Consider the following 16,977-nt stretch of genomic DNA (forward strand, 5'->3'; position numbering starts at 1 on the left):
GCTTTCCCCCTGGTTTACAATCGCAGCCGGTATCACAAAATATATCTGTATATATATATATATATATTTTTTTTTTAAATATCCGGTGGACCGATCAGAAGCAAGCATAACGACCACCGGTATTCACCATTGTTGTGAAAACGCTCACTTTACGGCCCTATCGTCAGCCCTAGTCAGAAGTGTCGGATACCAGGAATTACACCGTGCCCATGCAATAGATTAATTGCAGTTTAGTGTAACCAAAGACACAAAAGTACAAACGTGATGTTTCACTCACTTTATTTTTCTTTGTGATAGAAATCATCACTTTCCTATTTCATTTCAAATGACTTTCTTTCTGAGGCCTAAACCCCCCCCAAGAACACGTCAGAACCAAAAACCGAAGCCATTGGGGGATGTGACAGTCCAGGAAATAGTCTAGGACCATGTAGTGTAGAGTGATGGCAAACACTCCGTTTTCTTTTATAAATAAGACCTGAAACGGTAAGCAGGACATAGACTGAGCCCGACAACAATGAAGACAAGTCCATTTACAGGCGTGATATCGAACAGTTTTCAAAACAAAGACGTATGATAACGAAATGATAAAAGTAACCGGAAAAACTGTTCTTTTTCATATATATATATATATTCATATCTCACTCACATTCATTATATGCTTTTGATTAGGCGTAAAGAAAGTGCAACAACGCATGCTCTGGCAGAGTTGCAGCCACAAAGCAAAAGACTTTGATTGTAAATGTCACGTCAGAGCTCCTGCTCCTCGGCCAGCGCGTGGACGCAAGCCGACACAGCGTGAAGGCCTGAAGTGACGGGACCCTAGACACGACACACCTCAAACGGGGATTCTTTCTTTCACTGTAGGGGCTCTGTACAACGGATTCTTTGCAATGGAGGTCGTCGGGTCGTAGCCAGGGTCCAGCGCAACCGAATCACGTGACTTTTTGGGATGATTCAGTGACGGTACATTCGTTAAGAAACAACGATAGGCTAAACATTTCCGTTTCCTGCACGCTTTGGATGGATGGATGGATGGAGACATTCCAGCATTTAATCATAGCCCAAATCAGTGATTCCCAACCTTTATTGAGCCAGGGCACATATTTGGAGTTGGAAAAAAAAAAATAATCTCACGGCACACCACCCAACAGAAACGTCCCAAAAAGTGGCGACGCATGTCCATGAGATACTTTCTGCCATCTAATAGAAGATCATTTATTTGTTCTGCCCGTCACCAGTCACGAGCATAGATGGATGATAAACGATGAGAGTATTTTTTTAAAAAATCAATTATTTTCTGATCAATGACGTGAAATGTGCCTCGGCACACACTGGTTGGGAATCACCGGCTAAAATAACGCTCGAGGGCCCGCAAGACATCAGTGGCGGGTGCTCGTCTGACCTGGTCTTCCATCTGATATTTGGGGCAAATGGACGGATGACTCGGGAAGTAGTCTCAACCGGAGCCGGCTGAATTAGCATCAGGAGCTGGTTCTTTACTGAGACGGACTAATTCCTGGGACAAAACCTCCATATCCTGGAAAAAAATAAAAGACAGACAGACATTTGTCTTCTGTTTTTCCTCTGTTGGGAGGAGTGCGGGCGTGCGGGGAACGGCAAACTCTCGATCGCAGATGGGGGCCGGTGGGTGTGTCGACCAGTAAATGGACTACAAACCACAGTGATTTTTTTTTTAACCACCTCAAAAACACTTAGCTCTCCAAGTAGCATCATCATGTCTAACATTAAGATAAAATAGAGTAGGCCTATGGGGTCATAAAAATGAGATCTTATTTCTGAGCAGTCTATTTCAGATTATTGTGAGCCACTGTAGAGCTCCGATGGTGGGACGTTGTGAAAGTTACCCCCCAAAAAAATAATAATCTCCATGAAAAGTAAAAATATTTACTGTTCAGGGTTAAAAAGAAAAAAAATCAAAATCAAAAATATTATACCATGATGTGTGATTTGATCACGAACACTGCTCAAAGTTTAGGAAATAAAAATACTCATTGAATAATGATTCATTTGAAATGTGTCGCACGTAAACGTTAAATAAAAGCTATTCAAGACCATAAATTCTTCAAGTGTAGTCTTCCAAAGTTAAATATAACTGAAGTGTACTGTTCTTGAAAAGTAAAATGTAAATCATTACTGTACTCAATTAAAACAAATTTAAAAATGACACAATTATATTATGCAGTTTACATTAACACTCCATTGAAATGATAGAAAAACAAAAAATTAAGTCGTTAGCGAATCAGAGAAAATGTATTGAAGATAAAATAATAATAAATATAAAATGTATTTTTAAAATTTATATATTTTTTACAAAAATAAATAAAAATTGTACTTAATTAAATGTTTTAAAACTGTTTCAAAAGATTACATAGTTTAAAGATTAAATACAGCTGAACTGTACAATAAGAGTGTGCAACACAATCAGTCTTCCATCAGTGATCCTTTCCCATACCACTAGAGGGAGCACTTTGAGAATCGTTCCCCTCCAGCAGGTTCACACTAGCGCAGCGTTGAATGTTAACATTAGCACGGGCGCGTTGGATTTTACCTTGTGAAGGTGCATGTTCTTGGTCAGCTGCTCCTCCAGCATGTTCTGCAGCTTCTTGTTCATCTCGCGCAGGTTCTCGTCGCCAGATTTGACCAGGTCCCTCAAGACGGACCCCAGACCTCCTCGGTCAACCTGAGCCGCTCCGTGACCGCCCGCCGCCCCGCCTGACACGTCTGAGCGCAGCGGGGGAGAGGAGACGCGCGGTGAGGACACGACGCCGCAGTTTTTTTTTTTTTTTTTTTACAATTAAATGGTGAGTTGATTTACTGCAAATAATAAAATCAAATAATTAAAATTATTTTTTAATTTTAAATGTTTTTTTTTTACAATTAAATGGTGAGTTGATTTACTGCAAATAATAAAATCAAATAATTAAAATTATTTTTTAATTTTAAATGTTTTTTTTACACCATTCATTTTCAATTGAACAATTGGTGAATTAAATTATGGTAAATAATGCAATCACAATTCCATACTTTTTAGTACATTTATCCCCCCCCCAAAAAAACTTTCTCCAATACTTGGTTGACTTTTAATAAATACAATAAAAATATTATATTGGTGCGACAAAGACCTTTTTTTTGCGATTTTAAACCTTTTTATTTATTATGTAAATCACACATTTTTCATTTGTCAAATCATTGGTTTGGTTTGTTGATTTTTGGTCCATAACGAAAAATAAACAGCTTTAAAACCTTGAAATAAAAAAAATAAAATAAAAGTATTAGGAACAAACAACAATGTTTAAAAATTAAATACCGGTAATTGACACCATTTCAATCTATCATGAGTACCGTGATCTTTTGGAAATAATAGAATAAGAATGATTTTGTTAAAGAATCAATGGGTTCATTATAATTCATAAAAATTCATTAAAAAATGAAAGGTGAATAACGAAGCATTTTTCGTGGGCATTTGAACCGCGATTGTCTGCGTGTGCGTTTGTCGGCCTGCGGTCACCTATGCGGCTGTCCATGACGTAAGACTCGATGATGGCGCTCTTCCTGCAGATGTCTTCTGCCATGGACGAGCAGCTCACCTCCAAATGTTTGACCTGTCAATCACATTTGCAGTGGTCACGTGACGGTTTCTGATGCTGATCTAGCTCCGGAACTCAATGTTCTGTCGGCCTTGAAAAATGCGCCGAAACGAGTTAGCGGGCGCAACGGACCTTCTCCTCCAGCATCCACTTCTCCTGCTGGACCTCGGCGAGCCTCTGGAACAGCTCACCCAGCTCGTCGTCGGACAGCTCGGCGGCACGCTGACACTGAGGACTTCCTCCTCCCGACTGGCGACGACGACAGAAGGAGAGAGTTACACCCGCGGCTCCGACAAACGCAGAGTCGGTCGGGCAGGCCGCCGTCCACCTTGTTTTGACCGGCGCTCTGGCTCTCCTTCATCATGTCTCGGTAGGAGAAGGACGAGACCGAGGACGAGTCTCCCGTTTGCTGAGTGCGACTGGGACTGTTGATCTCGGACAAGACCAGCTCCTCCAAACCTGCGGGTAGAGCAAGGCCTTTTATTAATTACGTTCTTCTCAAAAGGAGCATAGCAGCAGGGAGCCATCTTAAGAGCATGGCAGACACAGCGGAAAAATATGCCAGGATGCAGCAATAAGTGCATTTTCCGGCTAAAGGTTTTGGAAATTAGCTAGTAGGTGACTTTGCCAATGCTGAGGGCTTTTCTGTCATCTGGAGTCAGCACACAAAGGCCGTCTCAACGCCTCCATTTTTTTTTTTTTTTTTTTTTCAGTAGGAACATGCCCATCTGAAGGCAAAGCTGACAAAGAAACATTTTCGGCCGGGGAAAAGCCAATTTTGAAAAGAGTGGCATTTAGGATGAGGACACACCCCTTTAGGACTAAGCCCCGCCCCTTTAAAGGCACACACACACACACAGATTGCACAAGGACTGCCCCTTTCACAACAGAGAGACCTTTGAAGCAGATTTATCTCTCTGGCATAAAGTCAAACAAATAGAATGGTCAGATAAAGTCAAATTACTCCTGTGGTTGACCAAAAAAAAAAAAAGTGTTGAAATGAATCTGCCAATGAATCGGCTATTGGAATCTCATTCTTTCAAATATTGAAATCAGCATCACCCTTAAAAAAAAAAAAAAAAAAACTAAAACTCCATATTGGTTGGACCTACTTGAGATTTCTGATTGTCAGCTTTATCCAATGTCCAGAAATGCTCTTTAATATTTAACTGTACTTATAGATTATACATGGTACTCTTTGTGTGTGTGTGTGTGTGTGTGTGTGTATAGCAGAGGGAATCAAAGCGCTCGATCAAATATTTAGGAGAAGGTTACAGAATGAAGCAGAATCTCCTGACGAGTTGACATGATCCTGCTGACCTTTTGGATTCTTTCCCAACTTAACACACACACACACACACACACACACACACACAAACGGCATCCTCCCTCTTTGGGGTCTTCACTAGCCTGAAAACTCATGTACTCTGGCGAAAACTAGGTCCTTCAGGGGTCCCCAAACAAAAGTCCACAAAGCTCACTCAGAAGCACCCTATAGAAAGAAAAAAACAAACAATTTGATGGGTCAACCTTAAATTGGTGGCACATGTCTGTTATTAACGGGATGCAGCAAAAACTGAAGAACCTGACCAGAAAGTTGGTCATCTGGGTCTGATGAGACCATTTTGGCCAAAGTCATGGGTTTCGGATCAGAACATTTTTTTGTCTGCAGCCATCCGACAATGTTAGCGCAGCACAACGGGCGTCAAAGTTCCGACATTATTTCATCAAGGATTTGTTGTAGAAGAGGAGGCGTGAGGTTGGCCCCGCCCCTTTTTGGCCGCTTGCGGCTTTAATGAAGCGATTGCGAGGTGGCTCAGAGCGGTACCTGTTCTGCTCTTGCTGTTGGTTAGGATTTCTTGAAGTCTCTCTTGCAGTTTGTCTGCTCGCTTCCTTTCCAGCTGCAACTGTCTCTTTAAGTCCTTCAACTACAAACGCACACACAACAAATCTGCAAATGTTGACTTTGTTTTTTTTATCCACATTGCTAAGGTATTTATTAGATATGGTTTTCAACACAGTGCCATAAATAATGCACAGATTGGCTCAGGTCCTTCCAGGTTCGACTGTAATGTCTCAAAATCAGAGCCGACATGATGCAGGACCAATGGCAAGGATTCGTGAAGGCAAATAAATTCCACGCACGCAAAGAATTAACAGCCAGAAAGTATTCACAGTGTTTGACTTTTTTCACACTCATCCTAAATTGGAATTCGTCCGATTTTCCTCCCACATTAACGAAAACATGTACGCTAGGTTAATTTCACACGTGAAATTGTTCCTTCGGTGTGATTGTGAATGGGTGTTCAAAAAAAAAATGTATATATTAAATTTTGGAATCAGCCTGTCACAATAAAACGCGGAAAAAGTCAAGCGACGTGAAGATGCATTGCGTCATCGCAGTCCAAACAAAAGCATGTATCTGCAAATCCGCTTTTTTTTTTTTGGTGTGACGCTTTTGGCTTTCGCGCATCCGTCTTATCAGTTAGCATGCGCGCGAGCACATGCTAATTAAAAAAAAAAGGCTCACCGCCGCACTTCCTTTCTTCTCTAAAATCCGCTGTCCATCCACCGTGTCTTTGATCTCCTGCGGAAACAGAAGACGAGTTCTCCGGGTAAACACTTTTGTCCGTTTGCGACGTGAGCATCACCGATTCAAGCACAATATTGTCCTCATCTGCCGGTGACAATTTCATGATACAACAATAAAGAGATAAAGAATACACTGGGGGGAGGAGGGGGGGAAGAATCTGCAAGGATACAATCAGTTGCAAGATAGATCAATTGTACGATGCCGACCTGCTTGAGTTTGGCGATGGCGCCGTAGTGTTCATCTCGCTGATTCTGGATTTCTAACATCTGCCCGTGGACGGCTTCCGCCTCGGCCTGCTTGGCCTGAGATGAGCACACGTGACAACAAGCCGCACTCAGTGCCCCGAGTAATTGCACTTTCGACATCATTGAATTTTGTTAAGGGGGAAATAAAATACCGTAAATTCCGGATTACAAGCCGCTACTTTTTTTTCAACACTGCGGCGTGTAATATGAAGCGACTTTTTTTTTTCCATCGCGGGAAAAACATGGACCAATAAAATGAATGAGTCTTTCACTGAGGTCCAATGAAATTGTATGATTAGCGGTCATCACAACTTCCTTCTTTCAGTCCTACCCCGTTATGTGTTTATATCTAACTAAATCATTTTTATATCAGTCAGAAAAGAAAAAGTAAGAAGAGTGTTTTGATCCGCGCAGCATCGGGCCTAAAGTTACGATATTCATTTTTAAGCGGCTGACTATAGAAATTAATTTCATATTTCATCTTTTCCCATTGCTATGATTTGCATTATTCTATTTAAAGCCTAGTGGGCTGCAGTATTTCTCCTCGTAATTATGCAAATGCACATCGATGCCTCTTATTATGCGTTTCGGCGTCATTCCGTTGTGCAAATGCATTTATCATGCTCATAAAAATATGGAGATTATTTTAACCTTAAGAAATTTTGCGGGTTTTTTTCTGCGGGGGTTCAGCGGGGGACCGCGTCCGCGGCCTCACCCGGAGGCGCTCCACGGCGGCGGGGACGCAGAAGCAAACGCCCGCCTACTCACTGGCCAGCGGTTTATAGTACGGTGCAGCGCATATAATTACTAAATTGATTTTTCTTCATAAATCTGAGAATGCGGCTCTTAATCAGGTGCGGTCTGTAGCCCGGAATTTGCGGTAATCGAAATACTCTGCGGGTGGCCTGGTAGTCCAGTGGTTAGCACGTCGACTTCACAGTGCGGAGGCACCGGGTTCGATTCCAGCGTCGGCCTCCCTGTGTGGAATTTGCATGTTCTCCCCGGGCCTGCGTGGGTTTTCTCCGGGTGCTCCGGTTTCCTCCCACATTCCAAAAACATGCGTGGCAGGCTGATTGCACACTCTAAATTGTCCCTAGGTGTGAGTGTGAGTGCGAATGGTTGTTCGTGTCTGTGTGCCCTGCGATTGGCTGGCAACCGATTCAGGGTGTCCCCCGCCTACTGCCCGGAGACAGCTGGGATGGGCTCCAGCACCCCCGCGACCCTAGTGAGGATCAAGCGGCTCGGAAGATGAATGAATGAATAATTATAAAGCGAACACAATCACCAACAAGAATGGCATGGATTGTATTTTCACAATTGGGGGTGTGGTTTTAAATAAAATACACATTATTTGGCGAATAATGCGTACAACACCTGAAATGGTCTTGGATGGGTGGATTACCTCGACTTTTATTTTATTGTGCGTTTTTTTTTTTTTTTTTTTTGCTTTGTTTTACATTTTACTCCTAAACAGATTTTATTATTCCAAAATCACTTTGCTGTTGAAACCGCAGTATTTCTAAACAGTTGCAGTACCGGTAGCTACCTCAAGAGATAGTTTAGCTATCTTTAGCTTGCTAGATAGCAGCGTACGTAATTTTATTTTATTTTTTGTTGCCCATAATGCAAAATTCCCTGTTGCGTTAATCTCCACCATGTCAACGTGACACAGCACAACATTTCATTTGTAATTGAAATCATATATCATATTAAATCATTCATGTCATTATTTATACATATAATAATCATAATAATAATAATCAAATGATGTGAAGTAAAATTGTAAATAGTACTGCGATTTATCCATTGTGTTCATATTGTATTTAATTGAAAGATGTTTGTTGTTGTTTTTTTTTTTTCTCTTTCTCCTTTCTTCTTTCTACATACATTCTTGCTGCTGGAGGCTGTAAATTTCCCCAGTGTGGGACGAATAAAGGATATCTTATCTTATCTTATCTTAACTGTACCGAGTTGCCTTTTATAGGCACTGCACACACACACACACACACACACACAAAGTCCCATTTTGTCCGTTACCTGTAGATCAAGTGTGTGTTGGTCCTGGAGAGTTCTGATCGCTTCCTGATGTTCCAGCGTCAACTTGTCTGTGTTTTCCTGCTCGTAGGCATGCACGCACATAGCGAAAAGAAACGGCGGTTTATATCGCAAGGCGTCAAGTTCTCAACCCACCCCCAATATCTTTTCATGTAAATTAGGTCGAATAAACAAATGAGGGACAGTCGGTAGCGTGCGGAGACGCGTGTCACCTCAGACTTTCGTGCTTTTCACTTCAAAGAAGCGGAAGTCAATCGGAAGTACGCCGCCCACAATGACATCTAACAGCCTATTTTACTGCAGGCGACTCGGCTCCTGTTCGCTGGGGCGGGGGCAATTTTTTTATTTTTCCTCGGACTCGCTATGCGTCAAGAATTCCTCCTCGGACGTCAATATTTACAAGCAGATGTCATGTCTCGTCACCGCAATTAGATTTCTGGTCGATTGATGGTGACCAGCAGTGTTTCCTCAATGGGGGTCGCTCGTTGCTATGGAAACCAGCACAACACGTGTAAGATGAGTAGAGCCCCATCCAAGTTATGGGTGCACGGTATCGGAAGATAAGAAAACCTTTATTAGTCTCGCAATGGATAGCGCTAGGAGAAATGACTTGTAACTACTTTTGTATTTTTTTTTTTCATACCATAAAATTGCACCATCGGAACGAAACAGCGATACGAGCATCGTCAATGTACACAAGTTGAGTAATAACACAACAACGTTTTTAAAAAATGGCGGCTCCGTTAGCTCGAGTGTTAAATACAGTGTAAATATCTCAGATTAAAAAAAAAAAGTATATATAATGTATTGAAAATTCGATCTGTATTGTGGTCTGTGTTCTATCCATGCATGTGCCTTTAAGAGGCGGGACCAGACAAGGTAGCGTGCGCTGTCGGGTGTGTGCAATCGTCTCGGCGTGACCGTGTTTGTATTTGACTGTTCTGTCGGCATGAAATGACCGCGGCTCTCACTTGTCGATTCATTATCACCCCCCCCCCCCCCCCGGCCCCCCGCCCCCTCCGATACCCACCTGGGCCTCATTGAGCCGCCGTTCAAACCATCCTTTGGTTTCTTCCATGGACTGTAGCTGACTGTGAAGTTCTTGCACTTTGGCCTGAAGACTCTCCAGCTCTTTGCTCCGAGCCTGAAGCGCAAAACATTGCATTCGTATCGTCCCTCAAAGCTTCTCATTCTTCTTCTCGTTCACCTTCTCGTCTCGGAGCTGTTGCCGGATGTCCTCCTCGGAGCGATTTTTCTCCTCGTGAAGACCTCGCAGTTCCTTCTCATAGCGCCCCCTCACGCCAAGCACCTGAATTTGTTAAAAGTATTACAATGGATGGCATTGGGGGAGAGTTTCCGCGTCTCGAGCGCACTGTGTAAAAATTCTGGAGGAAACTTTACGGGACTAGAGCGCAGTGCTCACCTCCTTCTCGTGCTGTAGTTTGAGGTCCGACAGCGCCTCCTTGTGGTTGGATGCCTCCTGGTTTAGCTGAATGGCCATAGTGTCCAACATGGCCTTCCTTTTCTCTGCCGTCTGCAAACAATCATCCATCACAGAGTACACACACACACACACACACACGTACACACACACACACACACACACACGCACACACACACACACACACACACACACACACACACGCCATTGTGACTTGAAGAATAGACCTGCCGTCGTTAAAAAAAAAAAAAAAAAAATACAATTAATAGCTAACTGCTCAAAACCTTCAATTCAGTTTTAGCAGACGTCGTCGGTTATCCTGTGTGAAGTTCGCTTGTTCCCCCCATGCCTGCGTGGGTTTTCTCCGGGTATTCCGGTTCCCTCCCACATTCCAAAAGCACGCATGGCAGGTTAATGGAACACTCAAAATTGTCTCTAGGGGGCGACTGTGAGCGTGGATAATTGTTCGTCTGTGTGTGCCTTGCGATGGGCTGGCAAGCGGTTCAGGGTGTCCCCCGCCTACTGCCCCAAAGATGGCTGGGGTATCCTCCAGCACCCCTCACTTTTTGAGGATCGGAAAATGGATGAATGGTGTGTGTGTGTGTGTGTGTGTGTGTGTGTACCTTCTTGCTCTCTTCCAGCTCCCTCAGCAGCTTCTCCTTTTCTTGTCCTTCTTCTGTTAATTGCTCCAGCAACTTCCGGTTTGCAAAACTTGACTCCTGAAGGCGGGGACAGTCAAGGACACAGGGAAGGAGACAACCGTGAGCCCCCTGAAACGAGTTTGATTTCTGCAAAATTTTGCTCAGAAAAAATGAGTAACGTTGCTTTCAAAGTAAGCAATCAAATGAAGCAGTGACGGCATCGGTGTCAAAGTCGAATGAAGGTCAAGATCACCTGCAGCTGCGAGTCCAGGTCATCCCTCTGGGCCAGGAGCTTCTCTTGCTCCGCTCGACTCTGCTGCAGTTCGGCCGCCTGCGCCTCCTGCTGCTCGCGCAGCAAGGTGACCTCCTGCATCTTGCTCGTCTGAATCTGCAATCAACGGGTGAGACCTGACAAAGCGCTCGTTCGTCTCCGTGGTTGAAACCGAGAGGATATTTGCGCCTCGCAGACTTTAGAAAGCACAATAAGAACTTTGAGGGATCGGAAGGAAGGTGGACAGAACTTGAAGATGCAAGCAACCGATGAGGCATTGTTGTGTATTTTCATCTCATCAGCTTCAAGGGCTCGGCCATATGCTCTTTTTTCTTTCTTTTTTGTGTTCCCTCCTCCCCCACAACTCCACTGTTTATATTTTTTTATATTATTCTTTTTGGAGTATTTCTTTAAAATAAAAAAATTCTACCTGTTACCTGTTCTAGAGCAGCTAAATTAGTTCTCAGAGCATCGTTCTCCTGCAGGATGTTGTCCACCTGCTCCTGACTCACCGCACTCTGACTTGCTACCTGCAGTGTAGGCGCATCACCAGCAGAGGGCAGCATAGAAATAGCAGAGAAAATGGTGGGCAGAAAAACAGAAGAAAGTCCAGTCTGGTGGAAAGAGCAGAAATCGAAATCGCTTGCCCAAACAAGTGACAACTGACCTGATCTCTGAGAGCGTTCACAGCCAGCTGGTGTTCTTTGTCGCTGGATTGAAACTTCTCTCTCAACTCTGTTGTCACCTGCCACGGAGGGAAAACAACCCGTATGACCCTTCGCGTCACCAAGAAGACAATCGTGACCCACGTCGACCATCAAAACATTGCCCTCGGACCTGATTGGCCGCCGCCAAGTCCGACTGAAGCTTCTGCATTCGCGTATTCATCAACTTGAGCTCCTCCTCTTTCCTCTGGTTGATCTCCTCAATCTTTGTCCTGTCGACAAAGTCGGCCACAAGTTCACCGTGGACGTGTCTTGGATTGGTCGCAGTGGACCCGTGTGACAATCACGTGTTGCTCTGACCTGCTGTCATTGTACAGAACCTCCTTCTCCGCATGAAGACGCTGGAAACTGCAGCATACGACAAAAAAAAAAAAACGTGAGTCCGGCAAGAATCAATCAAAACTTTTAAAAAATAATAAATAAATGAAAGGAGAAACCCATATTCGCCATTGGTTGAGTGCTGGCTAATTTGCAAAAGAAATTTGTCTCGAAACAAGCTAATTTCAGTCCAGGTCAAAGAAATGTTAAGTGTGTTGGGATTCTTCATCTTTGGCGTATTTTCACAGATGTTAAGACACGTAAGAAAAGTTTTTTCAATTGTGAAAAGAACTGCTAAGTAGGTTTCATAAGATAAGATAAGAAACCCTTTATTAGTCTCACAATGGAGAAATTCCAATTCACGGCAGCAAAGTTATGAAAGGAAGAAGTAGAACAACAAAATATAGGAGCTGCTGTAAAGCTAGCCACTCTCACGGCGCCATCTTGAAGTCAAAGAAACAAATTAACACGACACAACACACACAGACAAGACGTAAAAGCAACCGAAATAGGCCGAAAAAACGATGAAGACGTCTCACCTCTCCTGTTTCTTCCTTAACTTGTCCGACAGCTGAAAGACAAACGTTGCGTCAGCCCAGGAACGGTCAAAGGACCGGGTCGAGGCACAGGTGAGCATTTACCTTTGACAATTCATCCTGCAGTTTGGAGACTTCGGCCTGTTTGGTCACCTGCACGTTGATTGGACAAAGACTTGAAGTCACATGACAACAGACGTCGTGCTTACTCACATGAGCAAGCACTTACTATGTGAAGATGATGATGATGATGATTTATCAGGTGTGTGTGTGTGTGTTTACCTCCAGGTGGCGCAGTTGCTCCCTCAGCAGCCTCTTCTCCTCGGTCTGGGTGTTCAGGGCGACCTCCAGCTCTGCTCCAAAGCAGTGAGTTATTGGACACAGTGCAGCCGACCAGCCTAGCGCTGAGTGCTTAGCTACAATCTCCTCTACGCTCTTCTCTGACAGGCCTAAAGGGGAGGGGGGCGCCGCACACAGCAGGGGGCAGTCTGACAGTTAGTGTGCCAGACAGACAATAAACCATTTACACCATCCAAGGTCGGGATGCGTCAGCCCGGATGGAGAGTGTGTGTCTGCCTTTTGTGAAGGCTTCGCTTGTGGTACCGTTGCCGTCGTGCGCCGGCAGTGGTTCAGTCAAGCCAAATAACGCAAACGTCTTTGTCAGTAGAACAAATCATCGTACCGCGATAACAATAAAGCATATTGTTTGTCATTACAAGTCAATCTGAAGTCATACGGCTCTGTTTGTTTTGTCACCGCTAATGACTCTGGCGGTGGAATTTTAGCACCACCTGGTGGATTTGAACAACAACTACATGTTCTAGCCACTGTCCGATGAGCTTATGGCTATCGCGGGGTGTATTGAAATACTTCAAACGTTCTCACCATGTAACTGCGTTGGTTCCAGCTGAGCTTGGTTCTGCAAAAAGGAAGGAAACGAATTCAGTCTTCCGCAGTAACTTGAGAGCCAGTTGACTCAGACGGTGCCTGCCAATCACCTGCTGCCCGCTCACATCGCCCAATTCTGTTGCAGGCTCCTCCCCTTTGCCGTGGATATCAGACACGCCGTTGGCGCTCGCCGCCCTGTCTGGCTGTGAGGTAGCATTTTGGTCGCCCTGAGAAAGCGCAGATCTCGGCTGCTCGCCGTGACAATGCTCCTGAAGAGCTGGAAGGGAACGACACAGGTCACATATGGAGCTCCAGAGTCAAAAACTAACTGAATGTTACTGAAAAGGAGACGTAGTATACACTTTCAGACGCTTTTGCTAACGAGGCATCTTAGCTTTTGTGATGCATCTAACTAGTAGTTCATGTTGCAATTATATGACGTAAAACACGACATGCGTTGAACGACGCCTGCTATAGCGACCTGTCAGACAGGTCAATAAAGTGGCCCAGTCTGAACGCGGTCAATTCTGAGAAAGAAACTAAAACGAAGCATTTTAGAAAAAAATGAAAGTTACTGAAAAAATAAAAATGCCCTGAAAACCAATACATTTCTAAAAGATGCCCCTTTTGAAGACGAGACCCGAGTCCTCCGTGCGTAAAGGCGGCCCAAGAAACAAACCTCGCACTTTCTTCAGCAGCGTGGCGTTCTCGGCCTGGAGGCGCAGCAGCGCTTCATCGGCAGGACTGGAGGTGGCGCTGGGGCTCAGCCGGGAATCTGCGTCCTCGCCCTCTGCCTTGAGATGCCGGTTTTCCTGTTCCAGCTGCTCGATTTGCATACACAACTGGAAACGACGGAGACAACGGGAGCGGGAAATCTAGACCCGATCACATTCTTCCGTTTGAAGTCAACACGGGGCGGCACCTTGGAAAGTTCGGCCATGAGCGTGCTGTTCTGCAGTCGAAAGTCTTCTTCCTGACTGTGAAGTTTCCCCTGAAGCATCTCATTCTCGCTCAGCAGCGCTTCCACTTCCTGCGGATGGAATACTTTTGACTTCACGGGTCCTTAACTCATTCACTCCCAAAGACGTTTTTAAACGTCTTTTGAGACTTGGTCCGGAATTGGCTGCTACTGTTTGGCGAATGTTGCAGTAGTGTTGTGCTACCAGTGCACTGCTTCGGTAGCTTTGTGCTACTGTACTTTTGTAGTAGAGGTGACATAGAGTAATTGTGTAGTACCACCATTATATCGTGCTATTATATTTTATTCTCGCAGTAGTGTTGTAGTAAGTTTGTGACACTGTGGGACTAATGTTGACTGACACTGGTAATGCGTGGCTGTTGTGGTAGTGTTGCTATTGTTGTGCAACTATTATGTAGTGAACGCCTACATAATCGTATTTGTCCATGGGTGATTTTTTTTCCCCCTTAATCGTTGTAACAGTTCCCTACTTGCCGGTTTGTGCTCAGGCCAAAGTCATTGCTAATTAAAAAAAAGGAAGGTGCTTTGCTGCAATCTTGTCGCATTTGTAAGCAATTACAAAACTTTTTGTGTGGGCATCAATTACTCGAAAAGCAGAGGTTGATTCTGATATGTAGTGTCAGAGGTCAACCACTAGAGGGGGCACTGGTAACCATGGTAACAGTCGAGAGGAACACTTACCTGGGCTCTTTTGCTCTTATTCAAAGCCTACGGACAAAAAAAGAAAATTCAACATAGCTGACAATGATAATATCAATAATATTTATAATAAATAGAGTTACTTTCTGTGCTTTGACAAAATCTCTTTCCAACACCACATTTTTCTGACGCAGGTTGGTCAGCTCTGAAACACACAGCACGCGCATCGTTCTTCATCATCATCATCATCATCACCATGTCACATGCACAAAAGAGAAGCAGCTTTGTTTACCAGCAGAGTTCTTCCTCAGCTCATCAGACAGCTGGTAGTTGTGTGTCCTCAACTCCAGTAGCTGAGCCTGTGCGACACAAACGAACACGTCATGCCAAGTCATGTGATTAGCATCGAGCTACTTTGTCGCGCTAGTGTACAATCGGTTTTTAAATTTCCATCTTGAAATCATTTCAACACTTGGGCTGATCAGTGACATTGCATGAAACGGCATGTAGTATGTGACTGCTTTCTAATAATAAAACGTTTGAGGTTGAGTGCTTCCGTCATGCGGATGTTGGTTGATGCTGACACGGCTAGCAGAGACCGCAGCGTTGACCGTGCACGCCACCTTGTTGAAACACTATATGGGTCACAACAATGACAAGAAAACGAATGCCCCTTTGCGTGCGTTACGGGGTTACTAGGCTAAGATAACTACATAGTCGTCGTGCCACCCCGAGGGGGCTAACATTAGTTAGCATCCAAAACAATCAATCGGCGGCTTTGGGATAACGTCGTCCGCAAATCGGCGCGGCGTAACACGGGCGTGCCGTCGTGTTGTTCTTACCTGCATACGGTGAAACTCCTCCTCTGAAAGCGCCTGCGACATGATGCTGACGGCTAGCAGGTCGCTAGGCTAAGCTAAAGGGAACCCGTCGAGCTAGCAGCAGAGATGGGATGAGGGGGCGACCAAGAGACAGAGCTCTCGCTCGGTCGCTTCTTCCCGAGCGAGGCATTCACCTGCCGATTTATGTGACGTCATTTTGGTGTATCAAAATTTCTCCTTCACTTCGAAACAATCACATATTTGGCCATTTTCTGAAAGAAGACAGCCCCGTTTATTATCGCACAGCACAAAAGGAGCGCTCACCGGTGTGTAATTGGCGACGATAAGCACATGACGTCATACTTTCGTCACTCAGCATACACAAACAAGAATGACCACTGCTCTCCACATTTTACTGCTTTTGAATGACTTGTCCTCGCTTTAGTAAACTTTTCACTTTTGGCGTCCACTCACTTTCATCTGAAGCAAACTGATATGGGAACCCTGCCTGGTACTACACTATTTGTGCAACAGTAGCACAAGAGTATTTGTACCACAGCACTACCACAACAGTGCTGCGACATTACTACAACAGTAGTCTGGAAACACGACGCCAACAGCACCACAGCAGTAGTGAAAACCTACTGCTATGTGCAGGAATGCAGTAATACCACAATACTATCATGTATCACAATAACACACGACCACAACAGTACCCCAAGATCAGCTCAGTGGTAGAGTGGTTGTCGCCCAACCAAGACATTGCGGGTTCAATACACAGCTACCCCGAAGTGTCCTTGAGCATGACACTGAATCCCTAATTGCTCCTGACACCGCGTCATCAGTAAGTTAATGCGGTAACAGAATGTAGCGCTTTGAGTACCAAAGTTTAAAAAAAAGCACTTTACAAGCGACGGCCCAGCCCACAACTACAACCACAACCGCACTACAACAGTTCCATAACACGACTACAAAATTGGCGCAACACCGAGCATAACCGCCACTTGCTGCTTGTGAGCAGATTACATCAGCAGATTCGGGCAGTGCTGGATGTTTGTGTTATTAAGGACACAAGTCATGATGGCATTTAACTGATGCTTTAATAGCATGAAACGCAACTGACGGTAACGATGGCAAGCCGCACCTTGCCTCTTGGGTTATACCATTTTAACTAGCCCGGGGGGGGATAGTCCCCAAACACTGGAGCCTATCCCGGG

At 44.5% G+C, this 16,977-nt stretch overlaps 1 protein-coding gene across 3 annotated transcripts; it reads right to left on the bottom strand.

The window, feature by feature from the left end:
* Nucleotides 1-262: 262 nt before the first annotated feature.
* gripap1 (GRIP1 associated protein 1) lies at nt 263-16,422 on the bottom strand. 3 transcript variants are annotated; one of them, XM_052054417.1, is made up of 29 exons: nt 15,782-16,422; nt 15,232-15,298; nt 15,083-15,144; nt 14,982-15,008; nt 14,244-14,351; nt 14,001-14,163; nt 13,432-13,598; nt 13,319-13,352; nt 12,716-12,882; nt 12,539-12,586; nt 12,437-12,468; nt 11,880-11,927; nt 11,692-11,791; nt 11,522-11,599; nt 11,292-11,384; nt 10,837-10,971; nt 10,566-10,661; nt 9,925-10,035; nt 9,709-9,810; nt 9,532-9,645; nt 8,484-8,561; nt 6,408-6,503; nt 6,139-6,195; nt 5,437-5,536; nt 3,937-4,067; nt 3,741-3,857; nt 3,530-3,623; nt 2,570-2,742; nt 263-1,537 (listed from the first exon to the last, which is right to left on the bottom strand). In XM_052054417.1, the coding sequence occupies exons 1-29, from the start codon at nt 15,821-15,823 to the stop codon at nt 1,457-1,459; spliced, it is 2,721 nt and encodes a 906-aa protein (XP_051910377.1). In that variant the 5' UTR covers nt 15,824-16,422; the 3' UTR covers nt 263-1,456. The 3 variants fall into 3 exon arrangements, with proteins under 3 accessions (XP_051910377.1, XP_051910391.1, XP_051910386.1); XM_052054431.1 differs by having other exon boundaries at nt 12,716-12,786; nt 15,782-16,404; XM_052054426.1 differs by lacking the exon at nt 11,292-11,384 and having other exon boundaries at nt 15,782-16,416.
* Nucleotides 16,423-16,977: the final 555 nt, after the last annotated feature.

Source organism: Hippocampus zosterae, chromosome 2 (assembly GCF_025434085.1).
Source record: "Hippocampus zosterae strain Florida chromosome 2, ASM2543408v3, whole genome shotgun sequence".
NCBI lineage: Eukaryota > Metazoa > Chordata > Actinopteri > Syngnathiformes > Syngnathidae > Hippocampus > Hippocampus zosterae.